Source organism: Prinia subflava, chromosome 28 (genome assembly GCF_021018805.1).
Source record: "Prinia subflava isolate CZ2003 ecotype Zambia chromosome 28, Cam_Psub_1.2, whole genome shotgun sequence".
Taxonomy (NCBI): domain Eukaryota; kingdom Metazoa; phylum Chordata; class Aves; order Passeriformes; family Cisticolidae; genus Prinia; species Prinia subflava.
In genome coordinates, this window is record NC_086274.1 from 2,570,197 (window position 1) to 2,586,789 (window position 16,593).

General features: G+C 46.7%; 1 protein-coding gene across 2 annotated transcripts; it reads left to right on the forward strand.

The window, feature by feature from the left end:
- Nucleotides 1-4,206: 4,206 nt before the first annotated feature.
- Nucleotides 4,207-16,044, forward strand: UPK1B (uroplakin 1B). Of its 2 annotated transcripts, none has more exons than XM_063419974.1 (8): nucleotides 4,207-4,359; nucleotides 9,559-9,646; nucleotides 10,152-10,352; nucleotides 11,846-11,920; nucleotides 12,636-12,746; nucleotides 13,031-13,210; nucleotides 13,991-14,074; nucleotides 14,712-16,044. In XM_063419974.1, the coding sequence occupies exons 2-8, from the start codon at nucleotides 9,578-9,580 to the stop codon at nucleotides 14,760-14,762; spliced, it is 771 nt and encodes a 256-aa protein (XP_063276044.1). In that variant the 5' UTR covers nucleotides 4,207-4,359; nucleotides 9,559-9,577; the 3' UTR covers nucleotides 14,763-16,044. The 2 variants fall into 2 exon arrangements, with proteins under 2 accessions (XP_063276044.1, XP_063276045.1); XM_063419975.1 differs by having other exon boundaries at nucleotides 4,252-4,316.
- The last annotated feature ends 549 nt before the right edge of the window (nucleotides 16,045-16,593 follow it).

A 16,593-nucleotide genomic window follows, 5' to 3' on the forward strand; every position in this document is an offset into this window, starting at 1 on the left:
GAGAAGCATTCTCTTCTGAAAGACTGAAAGTACAGATTTTCCTGCAATCTCATGATTCCAGTAGCCTGGGCTTTATGCAACCACCCAAAACTGCAAGTTTTAATAACACCAAAATACAGACATGGTGATAAGCTCATGAATGAAGTACCCTATAAAACTGGAAAGATAAGGTGCATCCTTCTCCTAACCCAAAATATTTTAAAAACCCGGTCCTTGAGAGTGTGCCCTATAAGCACTCTTCTTAGGAATGAAGAGCGCAATACCATATTCATTGCTAAATGCAAAACCTCAGGATTGCCAACATCACAAAGGTGATTCTATCTGTGTTCTCTGTAATGCTCTTTGCCAAGATAGCTGAAGTTTCAGATGGAAGTTACTGACTGCATTCCACATCATACTAAATATATACATACAGCTCTGCTTTTCAGCCTATATGTTGGCAGGTTTAGCTGGGGTGGCCAGCCCAGTGGCCTGGTGGTTTATCCTAACCCACTATAATTAGCCCATAGTTGTTGCTCATGGTATGCCATTTGTCTCCTCACACTCAGCACTGTTTAGTAAACAATTTCAGAGACAGAGTTGCTCTCCCCTGATCTCACTAGGTGGTGTTCACTTATTTATTCTCTGCACCCCACGGTTATTCCTCTCTCTCTTGAGGTTGTGAGGTATAGAAGTGGCAAAAAAGGGCAAAAATGTTGCCAAAAGGGGGAGGCAGCTGTAGCAAAAGACACGACTCGACTGGGGAGGCGGGAGGGAAGGCTGGCAGGAGGCCAGGCCAGCTGCAAACCGAAGAGGCACAGTGGACATCTGTCCCCACCGCCTGCATCCTCACCCCTTGTGCGGATGCGCTGAGATGGGAGAGGAGGCAGCCGTTAGGAATTCCCTTCTACTCCGGGGAGGAGCTGGCTCCCGGCCATGGCACGTGGAGGGCTTGGGTGGCAGACATGAGCCTCAAACCCAAATCTGGCCCAGGGAAGGAAGGTCAAACTGCAAACTGGGAAGCAGCTGCTCACAGCCCTCCCGGGAATGCAGGAGCAAAGCTGGGCGGCAAGAATTCGGGCTGGGGCCACTGGGAGCAGTGCCCTCAAGGAGGAGGTTGCTGACCCAGCTGATGAGGTCAGGACTCCACCAGGAAAGGTGACAGTCCCTCCACTGATGGGCAGCCCCTCTGCAGCATGCTGCAACAGGGATGCTTGGCTTCACTCCTAGCAGGGCTGCTGTGAACTTGCCACCTTACATTGGAGGGACAATCATTAAAAACGTCCCCTCCCTGGGACAAACAGTGTGTGTCAAGCTGAACCTGTGCATGGGAGCATGGGCTTGGCCAACACTGAAGACACATCGGTAGAGACAAGGGATTTCCTAAGCCAGGTCCCTCAGCTGTGAGCTTTGATCTTACTGTGCATCAACACAAATGCAGTCAGGAGCCTCCTACTCGTGGATGGCAGTGGCTCCACCATGACACTGACACGAGAGGGGCACAGAGTTGACTCCTGGGAGTCTGCTGCTTTGACCACAAGCTCCTTTTCCTTTCTGCATGCTTGCTTCCTCCCTAATTCCTCCCTCTCATATTATCTCAGCCTTAAATCATTATTTCCATGCTATGGAGAGAAGAAATTCAAGGGATTCAGGAGGGCGGGAAAGTATTCTTAGAGGTGAAGAGTGGAACCAACACACTGGAACTAACCACAATATCTAATCAGCTCTTTTCAGCAACTTTGGGCATCCTCCAGCATGCCTTCCATGCCAATTTTGAATAAACACAGCATACATTCTGACAGGCATGTTCTAACTTTGCCCTGTCACCCACTGAGCACGTTGCAATAACCAAGTGATAGATCTCCTTAGAACCTTAATTTTCCACTTTCATCTGAAAATAGGCCAGGCCGTGGCCTCAGCATCTGACTGTCCCTGCAGATGAAACCCCAAATGGCAGCATGTCTTCACTCCCAAGTCCCACTTTGCCTTTAACTTACTTGCAGCACATGTGTGCAAGTATGTGGACCTGTGGCTGGCTACACAAAGCACACACGTGCAGGGGTTTGTACCTCTGCATGTACACACATATGGTTCTGTGCACGGTGTGCACACTCAGGAGTCTGGAGCTCTCACAAGTGCAAGAGCTTGCACATATGTCTGGGTCTGGCTGTATAGAAGTGTTGGTCCATCTGAAGTAGGCCAGCACAGACACAGTTCTACAGGGGAGGCTAAAAGAGCTACAGGCACCCCACTGGAAGTACCCCTTTGGGAATGTGGGCTTCCCAGCACTGGCTTGTCAGCCCCACTGTGCTCCCTCCCCAGACAAGATCTCTGTCTGACCCTCTGCTCTGCACAGGCATTCATGTAAACTCATAGTCTGACCTTGTTGGCACACATCAGAAGAAGTGCGAAGAAACAAACTAAACCCCTATCCCAACCCTCTCCTTTCCTATATCAAATTTCTCTCCAGAGATCATTAAAAAATGTTCTTACCCAGATTCTAAACCAGATTAACAAACTGTGAGAGCCAAATGGTGATGGCAGCTGAAGGGTGACCCCTACCCAGTCCAGCATAACCCACTCTTCCAGCCCAAACAAGGATTCACTCTAACAGCTTTTTGTAGTGTCCTGATCAGGGCTACAGAGCTGCAAGAGTTCAGCTGCACCAGCATTCTCTTCCAGCAGCCATTTTCAGTTCTGGTGATTGGCAAGACTGTGAACTTCACTGCCAGCTTCCCCTTCCCTCTCATCTCTTTCCTTGTCTTGTTTTCCCAAGACAGTATTTCCACACTTGCAGCCTCTTTTCTCCTCCCAGCTGAGATGTGATGGGGTGTTTTACCCCAGCAGACTTTTGTCTAATCACTGCCCCAAGATCAGCCCAGCTGTGATGCTCAGCAGATGGATGCACTGCTTTTTCCCCTGCCAGCTGCTCTCAGTGTCCAACAACGATGATGGGACCCTGCCTTCCAAGAGCCCAGGACACCAGCTGGTGTGAAACACCTTGTCCTACCAGCATTGCCAAAATACAGGGTGGCAACCGCACCAAAATTGACTGCGTGGGTTGTAGAGAGTAAAATTAGTGGGCAAGGAGGTCTGAGACATATAAGTCTAGACAAATCTGCATCTGTATTCTTGAGGACCAAGGGACTATTTTCTTGTCCCTTTCTAGTAGATCAGGCTGGCTGCAATGGCTAGGTCTCCTTTTGCATATGGCTGTGATACCTCATGGAACGGGAAATGCCAGAAGTACTATCCTTTCTTCAGGGTTAAATCTCACACACATCTCATGGGAGAGCAGATCCCTCTTCAGTTGTCTACAAGTACCAAGGGATCCATAAGACTTTAGAACTATTGCTCACTAATTTGACACAAAATATTTGCCAGGATGGCCACTGATAGGACATATACATGTTATTTTTGTGTTTATTTTTACTTGTGAAGGGCTCTAACATAATGGAACTCCCATTAATCTTCCCAAGCCCATTATTTATTTGGCTGGTTTTTGCATCAGCAGATGAAGAACAAGTACAACCACCTGTTCTTTTGCCAGAGACATGTTCAAGGCACCAGTAATGTGAATCATGACTTTTGGCAAACTTGTGCTGGAATGAGGGAGGGGAAGGTGAGAGACATTCCTTTTCTGTTGTGTTCCTCAGCCTTAGCTGTTCTCAGTTCATCACAGGGCTATATATATATATATATATATATATATATATATGCTTGACTTTGTTCCATTTTAATAGGACTGACAGTGTGAAAGATCCAGAGTGCCCAAGGAAATGGAATATTCTCCCCACTTTTCATGTCCTCCACAGTGTCTTGCAGAGTAGCCAACACTTACATTTCTGTTTCCAAAAAAAATCCCAAGCTGAATAAAACAAAAATGGATCCAACCCAAACCACTGGATTTTCCCCATGCTGCATAATTAAATTAAGACATTAAAATTAATTTACTTTCTTTTTCTATTCCACACATTCTTCTTATGCTTATGTTCAAACAGTGATCCAGCAATCCTTGTATATTTACGTCCTTCCAACTTGCCCATCCTCCTTAAAGTTCAAGTACCTCTATGAGTGACTCACTCATCCACCCTTTTGAGAGTATAATAATAGAAATTCTTTAAAGCTTTGTGTTTTCAGCACAACGACATTCCGATATGATCTAAGAATCAGAGACACCCTCCGGTCCCAGGAGGACTGGGGAACAGGTTTGGCTAGAAAAAAACGTTTTCCTCATGTGATGGGCACCCCACCAATCACACAGCACGTTCCTCAAGCAACCTGGGCTCTTTAAAGAGCAGCGGAGGTGGGAGAAAGGGGCCTTTTCAGCTGTGCAGGTGGGTTGGGATTTCTGCTGGGAAGCATCACGAGAAGAGAGCGGTGAGTGCCTTGCTTTGGTCATGGTCCTCCTCTTAAAGAGGCATGTGAGCCATAAGTATCTATTAGGAGAAAAGACAGCTCTTATGTTTAATGGTTTTTATTTTAGTCCCTGGACTGTGTTTGGTGTGTGGGAGTCTGGTACCTGGATAAGGTTAACCGCAGGAAATTATTAAGTATTTAATTTTTCTTACCTCAGGCTGTGTCTTTTCTATGGTTCTCTTAATTTGTTTCATATTTTTTCTCCTAAAGACTGGGGAGGAGAGAATGGAAAAATTAAATCTGTTGTAAATCTGAGTGTTAAAAAAAAAAGGAAAAATCGTTGTAGAGGAAGAACAATCTTGTAGTTCCCCCTCACTTGGAAAAATAGGAAAGTATAAAAAATCCTCTTGTTTTGGCTGCACTAAACTAATAAAGGAGAGAGGAAAACCTACCTCTCAGCTCTACTTCTGAGGTAATTATGCTTGATGATGATTTACCAGCCACACCACTGCTCACACAGGCTTCATTTCATAGCAATCTCTTCGAAAGGAAACTTAATTAGTCTGTGACCCTTGCTTGATGCTGAGCTATGTTTTTGCTTTATTTTTCTCCCCTGGTAGTACAAAATAACTGTCTGTCTCTTCCACTTCTGAGTGTGGTTGACTCACAGCGCACAAGCAGTTTTCTGTCAGAGGTGGCTGCATGTCAGGGCAGGTGAAGCTCTGGGGAAAGTCCAGCAGGGCAGGAGGAGTGCATGGGTTTGTGTCCACTGGAGATGTTTGCTTTAAAATAAGTAAACAAATGATGAACTGACATTTGTAAAACATTCAGCTTCTTACAGCGGAGTTCAAGCAATTCACTATTAATGTATTAAATTACATCCTCTTAAAAACCGTGTAATTCTCAAGGTGTCCCAAGCACTTGGAAAATACTTCCTTTTTAAGCCCCTTAGGGGTTAAATTTTCCATTATAACCAATTAACAAAACCCCTAAAGTAAGTTTATTTCTTGATGCATCGGGGTCCACAGGAGGTCTGGGTGTGGGCAGGTCTGTGGCTCACAGAGGCTTCCCACGGCACCGGCACCGGCCTTGGCACAGCACCGCTGGCAGCGGTTCCGCCTGGATGACTTCCCTCCATCAGCACCCCAGGGCTAGCCCGGGCGTCTTGCTCCTGCCTGTAGGAACATGCTCTCCAGCTGGGCTTGGACAGGAGGGGTGGTGCCCAGGCTTCCTCCCCGCAGGGCTGCACGGGCAGGGACCAGGATCCTGCTGCCGAAAGGCCGAGTTTGCTCAGCTGCGCTCGAGTGGTGCAGAGCCCGTGAGTCATAAAACAAATGCATCCTTTGTCTCTGCCTCCTTGCACCAGGGCATGAGCACGCAACGCCCTGAGCAGGGACTGAGGGAAACTGAGGTAGCAAGGGGTGATGTGAAGCCCCTGCAAGCCTCACCACCGTGCTGAGGAACCTGCAGGAGAGGGGTGTAGAAGCAAATGATGCTCACAGGGATGTTTCAGGACATCCCTTTATCACAGTGCTTGACAACTAGCACAAAATGCAAGGCAATCAAAAGGCCACCTGAGTCTGTGTTGGGTATTGCCAAATGAATTCTTATCCATTGGCTTTTTGGCTAGAGATGGAGTAGAGGAAGGCTAGGAAGGGGCAATTCATCTGTAAGGCCACTGAAATCCTGTCCCAGCCTATAGAAACAAGGTGTGGAGGCTTCAAAAGATTGACCAGCGCAGTGTGTGTGAGGGGTGCACAAGAAACCCCAAATCCCATTTGAATCCAGGAATTGTTACCAGAAGAGCATCCCTTCAAAGCCTGCATAAGGTTATCACCTAAAATACAAGGACAGAAGTCAGCCTCTGCAGAAAAGAGCTTCCTTTTCATCTCCCACAGTTGTGCTGAGGGTCTCAGAGATACTGAGAGTAAAGGAAGCAAGGGGAAGTCAAGAAAGCTTCAAGGGCATGGAAATAATAGATTGTCTGCAGTTTGTGGGATACCAGGGGGAGGCAAGGCTATCGCTTCTCCTGGGGTCTGGCAGGCTCAGCTGGACCCCCATGAGTGTAAGGGGTGTTTTAGGGGTGTCAGGGGAGAGGAGAGAGGAGAAGTTACAACCAGTTGTACTGGTTGTGACCAGAATGTCACAAGGAAGAGTAAGAAGTATGTGCCTCAGGAGGGACACGGGGGGTTTTGGTACAATGACAGCAACAAAAGCTGCTTTCCAAAGCTGCTTAGAGCACGGAGCAAAATCTGTGGTAGTGATAATTGAATACCTCAGACCTAGATAGGTCACATGTAAATTGCAAGGTTTCTAGGATGTACTAAGGAACACCAGGTCAAGGTTGAAATTCCAGGACCTAGCTGCCTTTTTATGTGGAACTTTTGGCTAATGGTTGCAGCTGGAGCTCCAATTTCCTCAGAGGTTTCCCTGAAGCCCCAGGAAACTGCATTTGGGTCATAAAACAAATTTTAACAAGCCCAGGAAGAAGGCTCCTCTACCTCCAAATGCATTTGTGTCCGTGGGCAGAGGTTGCTGGCAGCTGTGTGTCTGGGGGCTGGGAGGAGGGCTGCCCACCACTGTCCCAGCCGGGGGTGCCTGTGAGACACATCTGTGCACAGCCTGCCTCGGGCACGCCAGCCAAGTTTGCCTCTTGCCTCTGTAGCCGTGTACCTGTGCCAAGCGCTGCGCAATCCGCTCTTGCTGAACGCAGCTCGCCTCCGAGGCATGAGGAGCAGGAGGAAAGCTCCCAGTCTCCCACAGCTTCTCCTCTGGGACATGCTGGGGGATTGGCTCTCCAGCTGCCCTGCTGTTGGCATGGCCTTGGAGCACCTGCCTGGTTTCTCATCTCCGATGGTGATAGTGGACCACCTGCAAGGGAGAAGAGGTCAGACAAGGGGTTGACCAGTGTAGCACACGTTAATAAAGTGGACAACAAGAAATGAATTCTTTTGGCACCAATTGCTTGGAGGCAGAGGAACAACTCATAGAAATATGGCAAACCACACTGGTGATTTTTAGGTCTAGAGTAAATCCTTTTTTTCCTTCCCTTCTCCTCTCCCTGGTCTCTCTGCTTCCCCCTGCACTGCAGTCCCATTGAACTTAGTTAAGGTACTGGAGAACCTTAGGTTGTCTGGAAACCTGCCATTTTCCAGCTCATAACTGTGGTGGTGACTGTGTCCTGCTTTCCTCACAACCATAGTAGCCCACTGGACATAGGAGCCCCCCAAGAGAAGGGGCTTGCTTTCTCCACCTAATGTGACTGCAATAATACCTGCCCAAGGGGAGACAGGAGTGAGCCAGGTTCTGCCCACCAAGGAGGAGAAGAGAGCCAGCTTGTGGAGCAGCAAGAGCTTGGGCTGGATGGACAGCCCACGTGCAAGGTGTGAGAGCTGTCCTTACACTGAACAGGGTAACACTCAGCCTTGCTTTATACACTGCAACTGGAGCAGACCCGCCTTTCCATGTAGCAGTCAGAGTTCAAGTACCTGTGCTCAAGCAGAAAAGAGTTCCTCGCTTTTTGGACTGCTGCCTGGCTTGTGATGTCCCTTAGATGGCACTAACTAAAGGGTTGTTTTAACATCTCTGGAGTCTGCAGCACATAGGTCCATGAGCCAGGCAGTGGTGTCTTCAGCTTTCAGATGAGTGGAGGACCAGGATTCATCTTAGCTTTGGCAGACTCTGCAGTGTTGTATTATTGAACACATGGCTGAACATTGCTCAGATTCAGATTTGACCTGCAAGACAGCCCCTAGACACCCTGGCGAGTCAGGAAGTTTGGGACAGAGATCCAGGTTGACCTCATGAGCCTGCCATTTTCAAATACAGAGCAGTTTCATGTATCCTGGGTCTGGCCTTCAAACACCCATCTGGGACTAAAAATATCTTCTCAACTTAAAATAATGGTCGCATATTATTTAAAAATTCCTACACATACTATCATACAAAATTACCTAGGCACTCTGCAGATATAATGCTGAGAGTACTGGAGATGTCTGCATGCCTAACCCTCAAACCACTGCAGAAAGAGTGGCAGGAAGTGCCTGGTTTTCATCTGTCACTGTTGGAAGTCCTGCGTACCCCAAAAAGGGCAGCTGCTGAGGAGGCAGGAGGTGGCATTGTTAGAGAGGTATCACAATGCTTTGTTCCTCAGAAAGCTCCCCTTCATTCACAGCTTTGTCTGCTCATGTGTCCCAACTGCTTCTTTGAAGAATTGTGAAGTCAGTGGCCCCAGCAAAAGAGAGGCACAAGTGCAGGTATTCTGGCAGAAGAGGGATGTTCAAGCAGTTTTTCCTGTTGTCTGCTCAAGCTGGGCTCACTGCAGCCTTTTTTTTTCCTGATTTATATTTTCTTAACCACCTGGTAAATGCAGTTGTCCTAGGATTGGGGTTTTTCACCTTAGCCCCTCCATGCACATGTGCTCCATCCCTTTGAAAGAAAATCTTGGTGGGCTCTGGTGTCCAAGCTTCCTCCTCTAAGAGGTCTCACATCTCTGACTGATGCCTTTATGCTGTTCTCTCTGGAAGGGGATGAATTTGATGCAGGGCACCTGACTCTAGACAGCAGGATATAGCACTCTCAGGAATTCAGTAGGAATGCTACTTGGCCTGGCTCCCATGAGCCAACTGCAGCCTGAGCTGCCCACTCCCTCCTTCCCTTCCTTCCTCACACCTGACTTGGGGGACTCGGCTCCCATTCCCAGCACGGGTGGGAGATGGGGCTACTCTTAGCAAAGTCCTGTGCTGTAGGTGTGTGCGGGATACAGCCGGAGCACTGTGGTTACCAGTTCAGTCCTATGGTGGTGCTGGTCAAAATGGCCCAGGGGAGCTGGCTCCTTTGGAATAGGGATGAGGTGAGGGTGCTGAACTTGTCTCCATCCGGATGTAGCCGGTGTTTCTGGCCAGGCAGAAATGACACACCATGAGCTGAGGTTGTTGTGAGTGCTGTTGTGACGATGAAAATCCTACCCAAAAGAGAGCAGAAGACACCAGCTGCCCCCAGAGTGGTCCCAGTCTTCTTAGCTCAGGTATCAGGGAGAGTTTGAGTTACCAGATTAATACCTGGGGAAGTGTCCTCCAAAGAACTATAAAGCAAGGGATGAGAGGTGTACAGATAGGCTGGCAAATTCTGTCTATCCTGCTCCTCATGGATAGTTTGTGTTTCTGAGTGAGGCATATTGTACTGGTGATTTAATTGAAGGCTGTATTTGTTTTTTCCTAGGTTGCATGAAGAATTAAAGATGGCAAAAAGTGATGATTGTGTACACATCTTGCAGGGTCTGTTAGTCTTTGGGAATGTGGTCATTGGGGTAAGTGAAGTGGAACAAGTATGGGTGGAGGCTTCCTTCCAGTATGACACTTCTTAAAACAGCAGTTCTCCCTCTTCACATGTGAAGTCCACACATAAATAGCGTGAAAGAAGAGGATAAGGCGAGTTCTCCTAGATGATCATTTGGGTGGGAAAGGGACAGCAGGTGCAGATCCACAATACCAAGATGGGTGCTAGGGGAAAGGCCTTAGAATTGTCAGAAAGAGCAAACCAACATTTTTCCAGCCACCTCCCTCCATAGTGATGGAATTCTTTCTTAACATCCTCAGTTCCTAGGCTTGGCCTCTCAGACCAAGGCTAGGTGAGATGTGAAAGCAAATCTTCTGAGAAGTCCCAATACAAAAGATTGCAAAGCTGGGCAGAGGAGGGGTTGAGTAGCTTCCACTTGGCAAGAAGTTGAATGAAAAGAAAGCAGTCTACACCTGTTTCTGTCTTTGCTATTTCTTCGGGGATCCTTGATCTAATGGGTTTCTTGTACTTCCCAGATGTGCGGCATTGCCCTGACTGCAGAGTGTATCTACTTTGTGTCTAACCCCAATGGTCTCTACCCTCTGCTGAAAGACGCAGAAAACAGTGACATCTACGCTGCTGCCTGGATTGGCATCTTTGTTGGCCTTGCACTCTTTGCGCTGTCCATCCTTGGTATCATTGGAGTCATTAAGGCCAGCAGGACCTTGCTGCTGGTGGTAAGTGTAGCAAGATTTGCCTTCCTACTGCTGCTAAACTGAACAAATGCTGCCTTAGTGTCCCTGGTCACCTTGGGAATCAACCAGTGAGCAAAGACAGCTTTCATGCTGTGATAAGGAGCCAAAGGTTCTTCTTGATCATGGCTGCAGTGTCCCAGAGGGTGATTCCTGTGAAGAGTCATGCACAAGAAGCTCCCAAACCAGGCTGAGGGAATTAATGGAGGTAGCCACAGTGAAGGTTTGAGTGGCTTGACCCTGACCTTGCCCTGATGCAATGCAGGAGCCCTTGTGCAATCACATATAGCTGGGATGTGGTTTAGATCCTTGTTTCTCCCCACCCCTTACTGCTTTTCAGCTGTCATACACCATTCAGTGATATCAGAGCTGATAAGCAGTGACTTCTGTACAAGGCATTCGTAAGTGTCAGGGTACCAAATATTGGTGCAATCGAGAACATAAGACATCAAGCAGGCAGGCAGAAATTACAGGGGTGGGGACAGAGCTTTGGATAAGCCAAGGACAATGTTAAGATGTGGACAAATCTCTGTACAATGTCTTAGTCATTTAGTTTGGCAGTGGTAAAACTTGATCGGTGCTTGCATTAACGACAGGTAGAGATGAAAACTCTGAAATGAGCTCTCTCATGGATTACTGTGGCCTTGCAGGTTGTCTTAGACAAGAGGCACCCAGAGATCTGAAGTTTTGGGCCAGGGAATATGTCAGCAAACAGCTGAGGAAATAGAATTCCCTTACCTCTGAATTTTGGTGTCTTGGCTGAAACCCAAGGCACTGGTTTAGGATATATGAGAGGGTACAAGGGACAGAAGCTGGGGAAAGTAGGAAAAAATGCCTTAAATCAGAGAAGAACAATATAAAATGTGGGAAGAGGAACAGATACATGAGAATGCCAAAGAAAAGACGGGAAATGTCAAAGGGATTCTGGAAAGGGAAAAGAAAGAGTGAAAGAGACTATGAGAGGTGACCCTTCCGTTTTCATGAAAGGTCTTTGCTTACAGTGTAAGAGTGTTCAGGAAATCTGATGATGAAAACTCAGGAGGATCTGAATGATGCCCTAAGCTGCACCTTCCCTTTCCCCAGTGTACAATCTGTCTTGCTAGGAGTGAACAGCTTCCTGCTGAAAAGCTTATAGCTGGTAAGTGGAAGTGAAAGGACACGACGCAAACATAGGTTGCCAATGAGATGCAACAAAGAAGAGGACAAAGTATTTTCCATGGAGGCAGGGAAGTCTTAGTGCCATGAAATTCTGATGAAATCTTGTCTGTGAGATGGAGAACAATTCCAGTCATTCACCTTCAAGAAAGCAGATTGCAAAGTGAAACAAGCACAAGGAAAGGCTACAAGAACATTCAGACTGGGTGAGAGGGAATATGATAGCCTGGCCACCTTTGCAGCAAGCAGGGTTTCTGGCTTAATCTTGAAAAAACTGCTGAACTGTTTCTCCAAGAACTAATTCTGCTCTCTTTCTCCCACAGTACATCATTCTGATGCTGATCACTTTTGCGTTTGAAATGGCTTCTTGCATCACAGCAGCGACTCACCGAGACTCCGTGAGTATTTCTTTCCTCTCGTATTCTTTTAACTGCGCTGGGAAACACAAGTTCTAGGGCACACAGTCATCCTGTTCAGCGTAGTCAATGTGATAAAACGGTGTAAACTCACAGGACTACTGCTGAGCAGAAGACAACCCCACAAGGGAACGCTCCAACATCATTATTCTAATCAAAGAAATAACTTTGTTCTTTCTAACATAGTTTTGTTGTTTTTAACATTTTTAAATGTTTACAACCTTGTAGTTAAGGAAATAATAGCGTGGGTTAGTTGAATCATCAATGCAGTGTTTAGTCTCTCAGCTACAGACTGATTAATCTATCATACACAGAGAAGACAAATCTTCAGCGTTGCCCCAGGCAGTGTTACTGGTGAGGGAAAGATTACATGGATTATTGGAGATACTGTGGGGAGGGAAATTATTCGTGGTGCTTTAGTTCCAACATAACAAATGCAATCCATAGCTTCTGCACAGCTCTTGTGCTCTACATCTAGTAGTGCCTGCTTGAGATCTTTACCTTTGTTGCTCCTGCTCCTCAAATCCTGCTCTTTATTCTTGTGTGTAAAACCACAGCAGAAGCAACATTCCTGTTCTCCAGCAGGACACTGAGACAAGAAAACAAATCCTCCCCGAATAACCCTGTATTTGCTTTACATGGCCACTTATTTACATAGTTTTTGCATTTTTCTCTGTTGGGGTTTTGTTGTTTTTAGCTCACTCCAGGGGTCTTCCTGAAGCAAATGCTGGAGAGATATCAGAAGTCAGATCCAGCCAATAACAGTGACAATGAGGTCACAAAGACATGGGATGAACTCATGCTTCAGGTAATAACACTGAAAAGTCACTAATTACTAAATGCTCTGCAAGCCTGGAATTTCAAGGCCTCCTTGGGGCTGCTGGATAATAAAGAGGATGGCATCTGCCTTGAACCTTAAAGAAAGTTCTGACACACTCCCCCTTTAGCTCATGTATCAGACAGCAGACTGTCAAAGGCAGGCACTTCAAAAATCTCTGCCATAAATCTGTGCTTAGTGCCCAAGCGGAGTCCTGACATGTGCAGGGCCGTGACCTGGGCCCACAGAGTCCCTTCCCTTCCCTGTCCCTGCAGAACCACTGCTGTGGGGTGTGGGGCCCCTCCGACTGGCAGGAGTACACGTCTGCCTTCCGCCTGACTCACAGCGACGCCGACTACCCCTGGCCACGGACGTGCTGCGTCCTGGACGCGCAGGGGCTTCCCCTCAACCTCGACGGCTGCAAACTCGGAGTGCCTGGCTACTATAACAGCAATGTAAGATCATCTCTGCTTTTTCTAGTTAGCATATGTCAGTCAAAAGTGCCTTGCTGGAAGGGGGAGAGATCATGAATAGCCTTTCTCCTTCACTGTAAGCTACAGGTGTTCAAAAGCTTTCTGGAGGAGAGGGGATGCCTGTAGAGTGCTGGCCATGTTGCTGAACACAGGATAGGAAATGTTTTTAGGATAAAGGCTTTCCTGATGTAGAGCAAAATCTCCCAAGCCGCTTGTAAGAAGTGACATCTCTAACATGTAGATGGACAGTAGCTAAATCAAACTTAGCCCAAAGATGAGTGGATACAACATGAGTGAGCAAATCAGCAGCTCTCCTCCTCAAGGAAGAACTTTGCATTAAGTCCATCATGTCCTATACACTAGGTTGCTGGGTCATGAGCATCAGCTTCTGCACTAGCTTGCATTTCTAGAAGGCATTCAAGCTTCCAAATTTGCCTGCAGCTTCTTGATTCTGGAGGTCAATTCTCTGTCAACTGTGTTTTGTTATTTAAGAGTACTTGGCAAGTGGATGGCACAGCAAGTTGCCCTTGAAGTGTTTGAGATGGGTCTGCTTTGTATTTGGAGTCAGAAACAACAGCTAGGTTATCTGCAAGTTGTCAATCAGGAGTGTAGCTCTGGCTCGGTTTCTTGAGACCCTCTGAGCTACCCAAATTGCAGTAGGAGAGGAGCGTGCCACCTCAGTGTCTCGCAGGGGTGAACAAGCTTGCCACCTTGCAGCACAGGCTCAGTGCTGGTGTTGAGTCATTCCTGGTTGTCTTTCAGGGTTGTTACGATGCTATTTCTGGGCCAGTGAACACACATGCCTGGGGTGTTGCCTGGTTTGGCTTTGCCATCCTCTGCTGGATTGTAAGTACTTAATATTTGCCTTTATTTCCTCTTCTCTTCTCTTGCTATTCCACACCCAGTTGGGTGGAGGTGGATGACAGGACTGACGCATTCAAAATGTCCATGGATTATCATCATTCATTCATCACAAATCCGCCTGCAGCCCGCTCCACTAAGAGCTACATTTACACGTTCCCCTCCATTCTGGTTTCCCAAAGTGAGGAACTAGATGGCCTTCCAGCATTCCATGGTCTGCTGCGACCTGCTGCCATCTCAGCAACACAACACAGCAAACACAACTTGCAGGTGCTTCTTTGTGAAGGGTATTGGATCATCATGATAGATAATTCAGTTTGTAGTTCGAAGATTTTGTATGAGTGTATTCAAAATTCAGGGTTCAGCAGCTTCATGACAGACAATCCCCAGTGAGATGAGTGATACAGTCAAATAGTTATTATAGCTGCACATATCCTCTTGCTTTACTGTGTAGTTTCTGTAGTTTTTCAGATAAAAAACTTTAAGCCTTCTCTGCCTGAACAGGCTTTGCTTTTCAAGGATTTCTGTTGCTCTCTCCTACCAGTAGGACTAAATGGGGCTGGTGGAGAGGTGGAGAGCAGGAAATGGGGGGCAGAGAAACTTAATAGTGTTGTCATTTCAGTTCTGCGTCCTCCTTGGCACCATGTTCTACTGGAGTGGAATTGAGTACTGAAGGCGTGGTGTCCTCAGTGCTGTCATGAAGAGCCCTGTGAAACTGCATTTGTTTGTCTCCCGCTCCATTCTCCTCAGGCCACGGAGGATTTGAAGTTTTCCCACTACCTCTCCCATATATACTTTTGCCCCTCCAAAAACTTGATTCAAAGAACTGATGACTGCAGGAAAGAAACTTCTTGTCCCTGCTTTGCCCCTTGTTCTGCAGCCTTAATGCCTCCTGGCTGAGGTACAATCCTTCTTTTACTATGCAAGAAATCCTGGAGCATAAGATGAGAAAAAAAGTGATCTGATTTGTTCTCTGATGACATCAGAAAAGAAAATGTCCATATACACTTGCTGCAGGAAAATGTCTGTCTAAAATTAGTTTGAATTTAAATTATAATGCTCCAGCAATGGCTAAGTGAGCAAAACTGTAACCTCCTGTGACCAACAAGGACGGATGCTGCAAGGGAGAAGACTGCAGACCTCTCTGTCATATTTTACTGTTCAGCTTCTCTTGCTGGTCTCTGTCACCCTTGCCTCAGAATAAGGCAGATTCTCTGAGCATTTAAGTGTGTCAGCAATAAAAATATGTCACAGATAAAAAGTTTGTTGCTAGTCAAGCCCAATAAAAGGCTAGCTCACTCCTCAGCAACATGCTGCCTATATGCAAGCCTACCTCCTGCCACTGATGAAACTACTGCATGTGCTCCTACCTTCAGAAGTGCCAGTCCAGGAAAAGCTCCACTTGCTTAGAAGTAACTCCTTCAATAAATCTGTTATGTACTTTGCACAAGGTTTCATACAGCTACAGGCTGGAATTTGTGCAGAATACAAGGGGTTCTGTGCTGTAGCTGCCTTTGCAAAGGTGGCTCATGCTCCTGGTTTACTGTGCTTCTTGCTTCAGCTACCTGTGTGTAAATGGTTACACCCCCTGTGTCATTCCCCTTCCACATCCCTGGATAGGTAGGACAGAAGGCAAATAATGGCAGTAACTCTTGTGAAAAAATTGCAAGCAAGGAGCTAACTGAACCAAATGCAGTCCTTGCACCAGTGCTTGCAGTTTTCACTCAGTTCAATAAAGGCTGTTTATTTTGGCCCAGACTGAGCTGGTGTCTTTCCTTGTGACCATTTCTGTAATTAAATGTATTGTGACAAATGTGCTCCTCTGTAGAGTGTTTTGAGGTGAAGCCTCTTCCAAAGATGTACTGGTTCAGATCTTGATGCTTGCCATCTGCCTTGATTCTTTGTTTTTGTATATTCACCAAAATACTAATTAAAACAAGTAGAGTAGAAGTGAATTTTTCCTGTTGTTCAAGATTGTGTCTTTGTTATAATAAAGGTCTGTGTCTGGGACATGTAGGGCAGGACAATGACAGGCTTTAACATCCCATAACAGAGATGATGAAGCACCAAGAGGCAATGTGCTACAGAAACTCAGCAGCCAAACAGTTCCTTGCCAGAGTGCTGGGAGAGAGGAGGAGGCAGATACAAGGGTGAAGAGTTTGAGGAAGAAATGGGTCCCTGCAACACAGAAAGAGTTTTCTGTATGACTGTGCCTTCAGAACTGACTATCCTGATGGATCATCCACTACCCTGGTTCAGTGGTGTGGTGACTGTCTTGGAGACTCTGAACTCTGAGAAATTCCATAAGGAAATTAGTCTGCAGCACTTTTGTTGTGAGACTTAAGTCATGGATTGACCATGCAGACCGTGTATGTCAGTGGTTAGAGTTTGGTTTTAGAGGGAGTGAGAGGGAGGTTTGGTGGTAGAGTTGGGTGTTTTTATGTTTATGCTGCTGAAAGCTAAGTAATACCTAAACGTAAAGAAATTTAAAGAGAATCAGCATC

Bases quoted from the DNA above. Each gene is read 5' to 3' on its own strand.
- UPK1B (XM_063419974.1), top strand. From the start codon at position 9,578: ATGGCAAAAAGTGATGATTGTGTACACATCTTGCAGGGTCTGTTAGTC. The intron at 10,353-11,845 runs GTAAGTGTAGCA...TTTCTCCCACAG, and splicing joins GCAGGACCTTGCTGCTGGTG to TACATCATTCTGATGCTGAT. The intron at 12,747-13,030 runs GTAATAACACTG...CTGTCCCTGCAG, and splicing joins GGGATGAACTCATGCTTCAG to AACCACTGCTGTGGGGTGTG.